Source organism: Bufo gargarizans, chromosome 2, assembly GCF_014858855.1.
Source record: "Bufo gargarizans isolate SCDJY-AF-19 chromosome 2, ASM1485885v1, whole genome shotgun sequence".
Lineage (NCBI taxonomy): Eukaryota > Metazoa > Chordata > Amphibia > Anura > Bufonidae > Bufo > Bufo gargarizans.
The window spans coordinates 478,170,899-478,183,686 of record NC_058081.1 but is presented as its reverse complement, the minus strand read 5'-3'; the positions used below and the strand labels follow the sequence as shown (position 1 = coordinate 478,183,686).

At 43.8% G+C, this 12,788-nt stretch overlaps 1 protein-coding gene across 1 annotated transcript in view; it reads right to left on the bottom strand.

Moving 5' to 3' along the window:
• RNF213 (ring finger protein 213) overlaps positions 1–12,788 on the bottom strand; it is a 355,180-nt gene that overhangs the window by 175,995 nt on the left and 166,397 nt on the right. Inside the window, 2 exon segments of the mRNA XM_044281121.1 lie at positions 1,763–1,946; positions 3,682–3,804. Of these exon segments, the coding sequence (XP_044137056.1) occupies positions 1,763–1,946; positions 3,682–3,804 (307 nt within the window).

The window sequence follows — 12,788 nt, the reverse complement described above, 5'->3', positions numbered from 1 at the left end:
GGGGTACGGTTCCCGCTGAGCAGCTGTTTCAAGTGGCCTCCTCACAGCATACCAAGCACAGCACCTTACACTGTATAGTTGCTGTACTTTGTATTGCTGCCTAGGCCCACTAAACAGCGAGCGAGACCTCACTATTCTAATAATAGTAAGGCTCTGTTCACACTTCCGTCAAGCCATCCATTTTTCTCTTCCAAAGTGAGAGACATGTCATATGACTGACACCATTAGGCACCTGGTGGACCCAACTGACTTATAATGGGATCAGTCAGGTTCCACCAAGTGTTTGTTATTTTGATGGGAAGAACACCTGTGCCTGCTAAGCTATTCTTCCTCTTCCTCAAATCAGCGGTTGTAGACAAAAAGAAAGAGAAGGCGCTCATAGGGTGAATATGTAAGGGATTATTTTCCTTTTTTCAGACGAGAGGTAATGTGCTCACCTGTTAAAGTTGCACCTATTGGATGCAACTACAATGAGAGCTGAGTAGATATTAGGGTTGGTTGGTGCCGCCGGCTCTGTCCTAAAAAACACCCTTTGGTCGGTGCCGAACCGCCAAAAGGGTGAGTGTGGGAACTGTAGGTTTGGTGGACCAAGAAGGTCCAAGAGAAAGCGGACAGAATAATGGGCGCAAATCCACAACCAGAGATCGAGAACAAATTGGTTTATTCAGGACAACGCGTTTCGGGGTGCATGACCCCTTTATCAAGTCTGGTGGAGCCGCTCGTACCACAGCACGTGTGGTGTCTGGAGCAGTGGTTTCTAAAGTGGTTTTGATGGATGTGTGAACAGAGCCTAACATAGTAACACTGCCCAATTTGCATTCTGCATTGTAAGATACAGTTCACATCCTGTTTCTGTATGACCCTCTCCCCATCTTTTGTGCCAGTTATCCTAGGGGCTTATGCACAAAAACATATTTTCTTTCCGTTTCCGTTCTTTTTGCGGACCGTATGTGGAACCATTCAAGTTACTCAGTTCCGTTTCTGTATGTCCGTTCCTCAAAAAAATAGAACATGTCCTATCATTGTCCACATTACGGACAAGGATAGTACTGTTCTCTTAGGGGCCAGCTGTTCCGTTTCACAAAATACGGAATGCACACAGACGTCAGCCGTATTTGTTGCGGATTTATTTTTTGCTGACCGCAAAATACTAATTTATCTATCTACTTTCTGTTCTGCTTTATAGTTGGTCCCTGTTCTCATCAGTGCACCAAATGATAGTTTAATGCTACTAATAAAAGTGATAAAAAGGATAAATAAAAACGATAATGCAAAATGATGATGATGTAGGACTGCAGTATAGTAACACATTCCCAAGCCAAAATCCAAAATTCCTAGGCCCGATACAGATAAAGTGTCAGTGCCCCCCAAATACCAATACCCTATAGTGAAAATGTTATGTATTTGTTCCTAATTTTCAGTGTGGATTCCATACTAAAAATCCAGAACTAGTACAGTGCAGTGCAAGTGAATGCCCCCTGCCAGTCACTTTCACACAGTGATTTGTCCCATTACAACAGCTACTAAAAAGTGACGAATGTGGGGAATTCTGTCATAAGGAGGGTCACTGCAACCCATGTTTGATAGGTGTTTAAATGTAGTTGGGGTGTATAATTTATAGGTAATATGAAGCATGTAAAATAAGTAAGAAGACAAGGTGGAGCAAAGATGGCACTAGAGGGGCTAGTAAAGGAAGAAGTATACAAGGTGGAGGGAGTTACAGTGGCTAGCAATTAAAAAAATAAAAAATAAATAAACTTACCATAAAGTTTAAATATATATGCAGCATCATCCCACTGTAACAAGTGCTGTACAATTCTATCATTGTCTTGTGCACATTTTCCATGGTCATCTTTTGGCCAAGAATTCAGTATAACACTGGACACCAAGTGGCCAAAATTTGTCAAGTTATATGTATCCAACTGACTGAGAATATTATTCTCCGACTATAAAAGAAAGTTGAGAAAAAACAGTGAAGACAACCCCATTGTAAAATGTACCAGGGCTTAAAGAGGTTTTCCAGGATCAGGGTACTGATGGCCTATTCTCATGATGATTCAACAATATCTGATCAGTGCGGGTCCGACTCTTGGTAAACACACTGATCAGCTGCGTGAAGAAGCACTAGCGCCAGTGTGAGTGCTGTGGCCTCTTCGCCTGCAAGCTGTTTACTTTGTAGCATTGGTGCAGGGTATTGCAACTCCATTACATTCAAATGAATGGACTGTAACTGCAATATTCTACACAGATGCTGCACTGGGAAGTGTCTGATCCCAATAAATGTGGCAGATTCACCTAACACTAGGTGAATACCCCAGTGACTGTGTGTACTGTATATAAGTTGAGAATATATGTTCACACATTTTTTTTCCGCCATATTTGAAAAACACGCGGTGATACCCATGATGTTTATATTTTTTGAACCTTATATATTTATTTCTTTATTCTGCGGAAAGGAGGTTGACTAAAAAATGTATGAGTTTTTAACTTTTTTATATATTGTAAACGTTTTTTTTAAAAACTTTTTTGTTATGATTTTGTGGCTCGTATTTGAGCCTACAAAATAAAAAAAATAAAAATATATTCTGAACAATCATAGATTTTTAACATCAATTTATTGTTCAGAATTGCTCATTTCTTATGTTGGCCTGCCACCTGCATTGCAGCTTCAATACCCTTGGTCTCTTCAGCGAAACCTAGGTCATTGAATTCAATTACTGGCATCCTCATTGGCAGCAGAGGATGCCAATAGGTTCATCACCTTTTAGTTGCCGTGATCCCACTTGATCACAGCATTTAAAGGCTTTAATGACTGCGACCGACATTATTGTAGATCACAGTCACTAGCTGCGGGTCTCTGCTGTTTACTGCTGCATGCGTGAGGAGGCGCCATGTTTGCCCATTGCTCCAGCGCTGTACATGAACGGTGCTGGTAGTGAAGGGGTTAAGGATTATACATTTACCTTTCAAAATGGGTAGTCTGTGTAATGCAGGACAGGACAGGTCCTCCAGAGCGAGAGATGAGCTTTGGAACTACTCTCCATTCAGACATATAGATGAGGACATCTTTTAATTCCAAATTCCCTAATAGTTTCCTATATGATTTTTTTTTCAGAACTAAATAACTTCTTTAAAATAAACCTGTCACGATAAGATGAAATGCAATCTGCAGGCAGTATGTAACCAGCTGAGATGATTGATATATATTTTTGTGGGAAAACATTCAGTAATACCTCTAATTTATACATTTATATCTCTGCTCTGCCTTTTTCACTTCCTGTGAAAAGCTATTGGTACCGGAGGGAGGGGTTATCAGTGATTGACAGCATGGTCTGCATAAGACATAGCTGTCAGTCACTGGTAACTTCTCCCTCCTGTAACGGTATTCACAGGAGGTGCAAAAAAAGCTAATATATAAATATATAACTTATAGGTTTTTACTAAATCTTTTCCCACAAAAATATATATCAATCTGCTCAGCTTTTTTGTATGTTTACATGCGGAACATTTTTGATGAAGTTCAGTTAAGGCAAGTCAATGGACTTTTGTAAACAAATTTAATTTGTTGCATTTTGTTGAGAAATTGCAACCTACACACACTGTATTGTAATGGGTAAAACAAATATGCAGATTTTATTTTTTCTTCTTCACAGAATGCCCCTCTTGTCAACAATTATGTACCTGACAAGCAGAATGTACTGCTTCAATAGCGCAGTCCTCAAAACATTTATGAATTGATGGGTGAAGTTCTTGAAATAGACGCTGCTCTTTGCAGTAGATCAAAATCTGTTTAACAGAGTCCTCCTGTAACAGAAAAGCAATATTAAACATGAATTACCAAAGCTATTATATGATATTACTGTTGAAAGGGTAATGCAAAGATTCTCAACTTAATTGGTGTAACTCATTACAAATCAGTCTTCCTTTCACTAAATTCTGCCCTCTCCTATCAATCCTGAATGCAGCAGCCAGGGTCATCTATCTGTCCACCAGCTGCCCTGTCTCATTCACTGCACTGGTTGGCCATTTACTATAGAAAAACAACTTAAAGAGGACCTTTCACTACTCTACAAACTGAAAACTAACTAGATCAGTGGTCAGAGCGGCACCCAGGGGTCCCCCTGCACTTACTAGTAAGTCTAGGAGCCGCTCCGTTCGCCCGGTATAGGCTCCGGTGTCTGCGCTCCCTCTGACTGATTTCTTGTAGGAGGCGTGTCCCTTGCTGCACTGCTGGCCAATCGCAGCGCACAGCTCATAGCCAGGCTATGAGCTGTGCGCTGCGATTGGCCAGCAGTGCAGCAAGGGACACGCCTCCTACAAGAAATCAGTCAGAGGGAGCGCAGACACCGGAGCCTATACCGGGAGAACGGAGCGGCGCCCAGGCATACTAGTAAGTGCAGGGGGACCCCTGGGCGCCGCTCTGCCACTGATCTAGTTAGTTTTTAGTTTGTAGAGTAGTGAAAGGTCCTCTTTAACCACCTCCCGACCGCTGTACGCACCGATGCGTCCGGGAGGTGGTTGATTTGTTCCTCCTGGACGCATCGGCGCGTCTTCTCGCGAGACGCGAGATTACGTCACAGCCGGCCCGCGCATGCGCATCGCGGGCCGGCATTTCGAAGCAAAGTATTTAGTCAGCAGCCTGCCGGCCACAATCATTGGCTGGCAGGCTGCTGATTTTTAAAAAATCCAATCAGCAGCCATTTAACCCCACATATTAGTAAATATGATGGGGTTATATGGCTGCTGTGCTCCTCTGCTCCTTCTTTTGGTCGGTTGGTTCCAGCAGAGGAGCACATCATTACTGTGAGTACCCACTACACCACACTTAGCCCCCAGATCACCCCAATTAACCCTTTGATCGCCCCTGTCAATCACTAGTGAAAGGAAAAAAGTGATCAGTGCAAACTGTCACTTTTTTTTTTCACTGGTATTGACCGTTAGGTTTCAGTATAGTTAAGGCCCCTTGGTTAGGTAGTTTAGGGATCGGTTAGCGCCCAGCCCACCGCACCGCAGTCCGTTATTCGCTGATTAGCGTATCGATAATCAGCATTTGTACTTTTATAGTATCTGGAAGTGATCAAAACTGATCACGGTCAGATCTATAATAGTACTAGTGTCACTTTAGTTCGCCCTCCACCCAAAACGCAGTGTTTGCCCGATCAGGCCTGATCGGTCGCCCACACGTGCGTACACCCACGCCCGCCCCACCGCAGTGACAAAAAAAAAAATCGCTGCACATTCACTTTACACGCACTGCGGCGATAAAAAAATCAGTTTTGATATTTTTTATCAACCGCAGCGGCCTCCGGTACTTCGCTAGCCTCCCATTTGTAAGACAGGCTTGCTTTTTTTTTCTTGGGTAGTCTCAGGGAATACCCCGAAATTTAGTTGCCCACATGTCTAACAGGGGGTATTCTTCTGAAGAGGCCTACAGGCTTCTGACCCAGTCGGATGAGGAGTGGGAACCCTCATCTGATGAATCCAGCGGGTCAGAATACGAACCTGTAGAAAGCAGTGGCTCTCTGAACCAAAGTTCGGACGAGGAGGCTGAGGTCCCTGATAGCACCAGGCGTACCCGGCCCTGTGTCGCTAGACCGCAGGTTGCGCAGGATCCGCTTCAAGAGCAGCAGAGTGGGGCTGGTGCTGTCGGATTACGTGGTGAGGCATACACCAGCAGCCCAGCCCTTCCTGGACCTAGTACCAGCACTGCCGTACAACCTGGTGAAGTAGCGAGCACCAGAAGGGCAGTTGAAGCTGGTACGGTGGCACGTGCAGTAGTGACCCCGTCGCAGCCACCGCAAAGACGTGCCCGTAGAGCCCCTAGAATCCCAGAGGTGCTGGCAAACCCTGATTGGCAGTCCCCAACTTCAGCCGCACCCGTAGTTTTCCCTTTCACCGCCCAGTCTGGAGTTCGGGTTGAGACAACTCAGATCGATTCGGCCCTGGGATTTTTTGAGCTGTTCTTGACTGCGGAGCTTTTAGACTTAGTCGTGGCAGAGACAAACAGGTATGCCACACAATTTATCACCGCTAACCCGGGAAGCTTTTATGCCCAGCCTTTCCGGTGGAAACCAGTCCAAGTTTCCGAATTTAAAACTTTTCTGGGCCTCCTCCTCAACATGGGCCTGACAAAAAAGCATGAATTGCGGTCATATTGGTCCACGAACCCGATTCATTACATGCCCATGTTCTCTGCTGCTATGTCCAGGACACGATTTGAGGACATCCTGCGTTTCCTGCACTTTAGTGACAACACCGCCTCCCGTCCCAGGGGCCACCCTGCTTTTGACCGGCTCCACAAAATTCGGCCCCTCATAGACCATTTCAACCTGAAATTTGCAGATTTGTATACCCCTGAGCAAAACATCTGCATAGACGAGTCCCTGATACATTTTACCGGGCGCCTTGGCTTCAAACAATACATCCCAAGCAAGCGCGCCCGGTATGGGGTCAAATTGTATAAGCTCTGTGAAAGGGCCACAGGCTATACCCACAAATTTCGGGTCTATGAGGGAAAAGATCAGACCCTGGAGCCGGTCGGTTGCCCTGACTACCTGGGGAGCAGTGGGAAGACAGTTTGGGACTTGGTGTCACCCTTATTCGGCAAGGGGTACCATCTTTATGTGGACAATTTCTACACAAGTGTGGCCCTCTTTAGGCATTTGTTTCTAGAATGGATTGGCGCCTGTGGTACTGCGTGAACTAGTCGCGCGGGCTTCCCCCAACGGCTCGTTAGCACCCGTCTTGCAAGGGGGCAGAGGGCCGCACTGTGTAACGAAGAACTGCTCGCGGTGAAATGGAGAGACAAGCGTGACGTTTACATGCTCTCCTCCATTCACGCAGACACGACAATACAAATTGAGCGAGCAACCCGTGTCATTGAAAAGCCCCTCTCAGTCCACGACTATAACCTCCACATGGGAGGGGTCGACTTCAATGACCAGATGTTGGCTCCGTATTTAGTTTCCCGACGCACCAGACGCTGGTATAAGAAGGTGTCTGTATATTTAATTCAATTGGCTCTGTACAATAGTTTTGTTCTCTACAGTAAGGCTGGGAGAACTGGATCCTTCCTCAAATTTCAGGAAGAGATCATCGCGAACCTCCTGTATCCAGGAGGTTCCGTGGCCCCATCCACCAGTGTAGTTAGCCGTCTACACGAGCGACACTTCCCCAGTGTCGTTGCTGGTACCTCAAACCGACCGCCACCCCGAAAAAAATGTCGTGTCTGTAGCAGGAGTGGAATAAGGCGTGACACCCGCTATTTCTGTCCTGACTGTCCCGACCACCCTGCCCTATGCTTAGGGGAGTGTTTCCGAAAGTACCACACACAGGTACACCTAGCATAGGGATCATCTCACCAGGATAGGCACACAGGGCTATTAGGGCCCATTCACTCACAGCTGCTGCAAACGTCTCCTTTCACATGGGACAAAGTGCATAACGCACTTCGCCACATCTTTGGGCGATTTGCGCTTTGCACATTGACCCATGGGGAAGGAGAGGTTTGTTCTATAAAGGTAAAAAAACAAAAAAAAAACAAAAAAAAAAAAACAGGTAAGCAAACAGGTTAATGTTTAGTTCCAAAAGTTAAAGTTACATGTTCTGTTCCAAAGTTAATAAAATTATTGCGTTGTGGCCTGGTTTTTTCTTTTTTTTTTTTTTCTTTTTTTACCTTCCAGGTGGACCAACCGATCTACTAGCTGCAGCACCGATGTGCATTCTGACAGAAGCATTGCGCTGCTGTCAGATTACACGCAAGTCGGTGTATGCGGCGCTGCAAGACGGGATTTTCTCCTCTGCAGTGACAGATACGTTTGCCGAGGCATACGAGCTGAGGAGGAGGCGGCGTTCCTATGCTTTGGCAAGCACTTTGTATATATATATATATATATATATATATATATATATAAAAATATCCCGGCAATGATTTATTCATCCACATCGATTGATGCGAATATAGAAATCTGGCTTGCCAGGGCATACGAGCTAAGTGGGTATGGATGTAGGGCGGAGCTCCTATGTCCTGGCAGACGCCTTTCCCCTCCATTTTTTTTTTTTGGCAGAGATTTTTTCATCCACATTGATCGATGCGAATGAAGAAATCTGTGCCGTTCATTTTTTTCTTTCAGCCCAGAGGCTGAACGGAAAAAAAAATCTCATTACCTGTATGCTCAATATAAGGAGGATAGCAGAAACTCCTAATGCTGGCCATACATGTAATGATTGCGGAGACCCTCAAATGCCAGGGCAGTACAAACCCCCAACAACTGACCCCATTTTGGAAAGAAGACACCCCAAGGTATTTGCTGAGGGGCATATTGAGTCCATGAAAGATTGACATTTTTGTCCTAAGTTAGCGGAAATTGAGACTTTGTGAGAAAAAAAAAAAAAAAAAAACAATTTCCGCTAACTTATGCGAAAAAAAAAAAATTTCTATGAACTTGCCAGGCCCCTCATTGGATACCTTGGGGTGTCTTCTTTCCAAAGTGGGGTCACATGTGGGGTATTTATACTGCCCTGGCTTTTTAGGGGCCCTAAAGCGTGAGAAGAAGTCTGGGATCCAAATGTCTAAAAATGCCCTCCTAAAAGGAATTTGGGCACCTTTGCGCATCTAGGCTGCAAAAAAGTGTGACACATCTGGTATCGCCGTACTCAGAAGAAGTTGGGGAATGTGTTTTGGGGTGTCATTTTACATATACCCATGCTGGGTGAGATAAATATCTTGGTCAAATGCCAACTTTGTATAAAAAAATGGGAAAAGTTGTCTTTTGCCAACATATTTCTCTCACCCAGCATGGGTATATGTAAAATGGCACCCCAAAACACATTCCCCAACTTCTCCTGAGTACGGCGATACCAGATGTGTGACACTTTTTTGATGCCAAGGTGGGCAAAGGGGCACATATTCCAAAGTGCACCTTTCGGATTTTGCAGGCCATTTGTTACACATTTTGATTGCAAAGTACTTCTCACACATATGGGCCCCTAAATTGCCAGGGCAGTATAACTACCCCACAAGTGACCCCATTTTGGAAAGAAGACACCCCAAGGTATTCTGTGAGGGGCATGGTGAGTTCCTAGAATTTTTTATTTTTTGTCGCAAGTTAGTGGAATATGAGACTTTGTAAGAAAAAAAAAAAAAAACATCATCATTTTCCGCTAACTTGTGAAAAAAAATAAAAAATTCTAGGAACTCGCAGTGCCCCTCACGGAATACCTTGGGGTGTCTTCTTTCCAAAATGGGGTCACTTGTGGCGTAGTTATACTGCCCTGGCAATTTAGGGGCCCAAATGTGTGAGAAGAACTTTGCAATCAAAATGTGTAAAAAATGGCCTGCAAAATCCGAAAGGTGCACTTTGGAATATGTGCCCCTTTGCCCACCTTGGCAGCAAAAAAGTGTGACACATCTGGTATCGCCGTACTCAGGAGAAGTTGGGGAATGTGTTTTGGGGTGTCATTTTACATATACCCATGCTGGGTGAGAAAAATATCTTGGTCAAATGCCAACTTTGTATAAAAAAAATGGGAAAAGTTGTCGTTTGCCAAGATATTTCTCTCACCCAGCATGGGTATATGTAAAATGACACCCCAAAACACATTCCCCAACTTCTCCTGAGTACGGCGATACCAGATGTGTGACACTTTTTTGATGCCAAGGTGGGCAAAGGGGCGCATATTCCAAAGTGCACCTTTCGGATTTCACCGGTCATTTTTTACAGATTTTGATTGCAAAGTACTTCTCACACATTTGGGCCCCTAAATTGCCAGGGCAGTATAACTACGCCACAAGTGACCCCATTTTGGAAAGAAGACACCCCAAGGTATTCCGTGAGGGGCATGGCGAGTTCCTAGAATTTTTTATTTTTTGTCGCAAGTTAGTGGAATATGAGACTTTGTAAGGAAAAAAGAGAAAAAAAAAAATCATCATTTTCCGCTAACTTGTGACAAAAAAAAAATATTCTAGGAACTCGCAGTGCCCCTCACGGAATACCTTGGGGTGTCTTCTTTCCAAAATGGGGTCACTTGTGGCGTAGTTATACTGCCCTGGCAATTTAGGGGCCCAAATGTGTGAGAAGTACTTTGCAATCAAAATCTGTAAAAAATGACCGGTGAAATCCGAAAGGTGCACTTTGGAATATGCGCCCCTTTGCCCACCTAGGCTGCAATAAAGTGTCACACATGTGGTATCGCCGTACTCAGGAGAAGTTGGGGAATGTGTTTTGGGGTGTCATTTTACATATACCCATGCTGGGTGAGAAAAATATCTTGGTCAAATGCCAACTTTGTATAAAAAAATGGGAAAAGTTGTTTTTTGCCAAGATATTTCTCTCACCCAGCATGGGTATATGTAAAATGACACCCCAAAACACATTCCCCAACTTCTCCTGAGTACGGCGATACCACATGTGTGACACTTTTTTGCTGCCAAGGTGGGCAAAGGGGCGCATATTCCAAAGTGCACCTTTCGGATTTCACCGGTCATTTCTTACACATTTTGATTGCAAAGTTCTTCTCACACATTTGGGCCCCTAAATTGCCAGGGCAGTATAACTACCCCACAAGTGACCCCATTTTGGAAAGAAGACACCCCAAGGTATTCTGTGAGGGGCATGGTGAGTTCCTAGAATTTTTTATTTTTTGTCGCAAGTTAGTGCAATATGAGACTTTGTAAGAAAAAAATAAATAAATAAAAATCATCATCATTTTCCGCTAACTTGTGACAAAAAATAAAAAGTTCTATGAACTCACTATGCCCATCAGCGAATGCCTTAGGGTGTCTACTTTCCGAAATGGGGTCATTTGTGGGGGTTTTCTACTGTCTGGGCATTGTAGAACCTCAGGAAACATGACAGGTGCTCAGAAAATCAGAGCCGTTTCAAAAAGCGGAAATTCACATTTTTGTACCATAGTTTGTAAATGCTATAACTTTTACCCAAACCATTTTTTTTTTCCCAAACATCTTTTTTTTTATCAAAGACATGTAGAACTATAAATTTAGCGAAAAATTTATATATGGATGTCGTTTTTTTTGCAAAATTTCACAGCTGAAAGTGAAAAATGTCATTTTTTTGCAAAAAAATCGTTACATTTTGATTAATAACAAAAAAAGTAAAAATGTCAGCAGCAATAAAATACCACCAAATGAAAGCTCTATTAGTGATAAGAAAAGGAGGTAAAATTCATTTGGGTGGTAAGTTGCATGACCGAGCGATAAACGGTGAAAGGAGTGTAGTGCCGAAGTGTAAAAAGTGGCCTGGTCATGAAGGGGGTTTCACCTAGCGGGGCTGAAGTGGTTAAAGGATATGGACACCTTTGTAAAAAAATAAATAAATAATAATTTCTCCAATTGGTTGTATTTATCTTTCTTTTTTTGTTCTACAGCCTACCGTGCATCCTATGCACAGCAGGCTGCTCTCGGTGAGTTTACAGAGAATCCGTCATCTGCCCCCCTTTCAGGATGGCAGAGCAGTGCAGCAGACTGTCAGCTTTAACATACAGCTGACAGCCAGCTTCAAACTGCAAACATAACCCCTTCCATGCGCCATTGTCCTTAGGAACCTCAGTATGGAAGGGGCTAACCACCGGGCTGCTGCTCTGCTGTGGCAGCAGCCCAATGCTTGAATGGTTAATGGGTTAATGTAGGGAACATGCCCCCAACCCCATCTCCCCTGTTCAGTATGGACACATAACCCCCCCTTCCCAGTACAGGATGGCTGAGCGGCGAGCTGTGCAAGTGACCCCCCCACCCCTTCAGAACGGCAGCAATGACCCCTCCCCCCAGTTCAGGAAGGCCGAGTGTAGCCCCCCTCCCCTTCAGGACGGCAGCCAATACTTCCCCCTTCCCCGTTCAGGATGGCCAAGGGGATCAGGGTGTCAGCTGTAATACACAGCTGACAATTTGCTTAAAACGGCAAACATCGATGCTGGCACCCATGTCAGAAATTTTGCCCAAAAGAGTGATCAAAAGAGTCATATGTACCCAAAGTTAGCACCAAACTGTCACTTCATTCCGCAAAAAATGAGCCCCTTTCTACGACAATCAACTAAAAATATAAAAAATATGGCTTTCAGAAAATTGAAACACAAAAACATGATTTTTTTTTTTATAAATGCTTTTATTGTGCAAAAAAAAAAAAAAAAAAAAGCATATATTAGGCATCGCGGTGTCCGTAACAACCTGGTCTACAAAAATAGCATGTGATCCAACCCATCTGGCGAATGCCGCAAAAATAAAAAAATACTAAATGTGCTAAAAAACATTTTTTTAATCACCTTACATCACAAAAAGTTTAATACCAAGCGATCAAAAAGTCATATGTACCCCAAAATGGTACAAATAGAACCATCAACTCATCTCGCAAAAAATGAGACCCCACCTAAGACAATAGTCCAAAAAAAATAAAAAAATTATGGCTTTCAGAAAATGGAGAGACAAAAACATTGTGTAAATCCCAAAAAAAAAAAAAAAAAATAGACATATTAGGTATTGCCGCGTCGTTACAGCCTGCTCTATAATATCACATTATCTACCCTGTCAGGTGAACATTGTAAAAAACTAAAAATATAAACGGTGGTCATTCAGTATGTTCAGGTAGTCAACTGACCTCATTCTTGGAGCAACCCCAGACCATAGCATTGCCCCCACAGGGTTGTACAGTAGACACTGGGCAAGATGGGTGCATCACTTCATCTGCCTCTCTTCTTACCCTGATGCGCCCATCACTCTGGAACAGGGTAAATCTGGACTCATCAGACCACATGACCTTCTTCCATTGCTCAAGAGT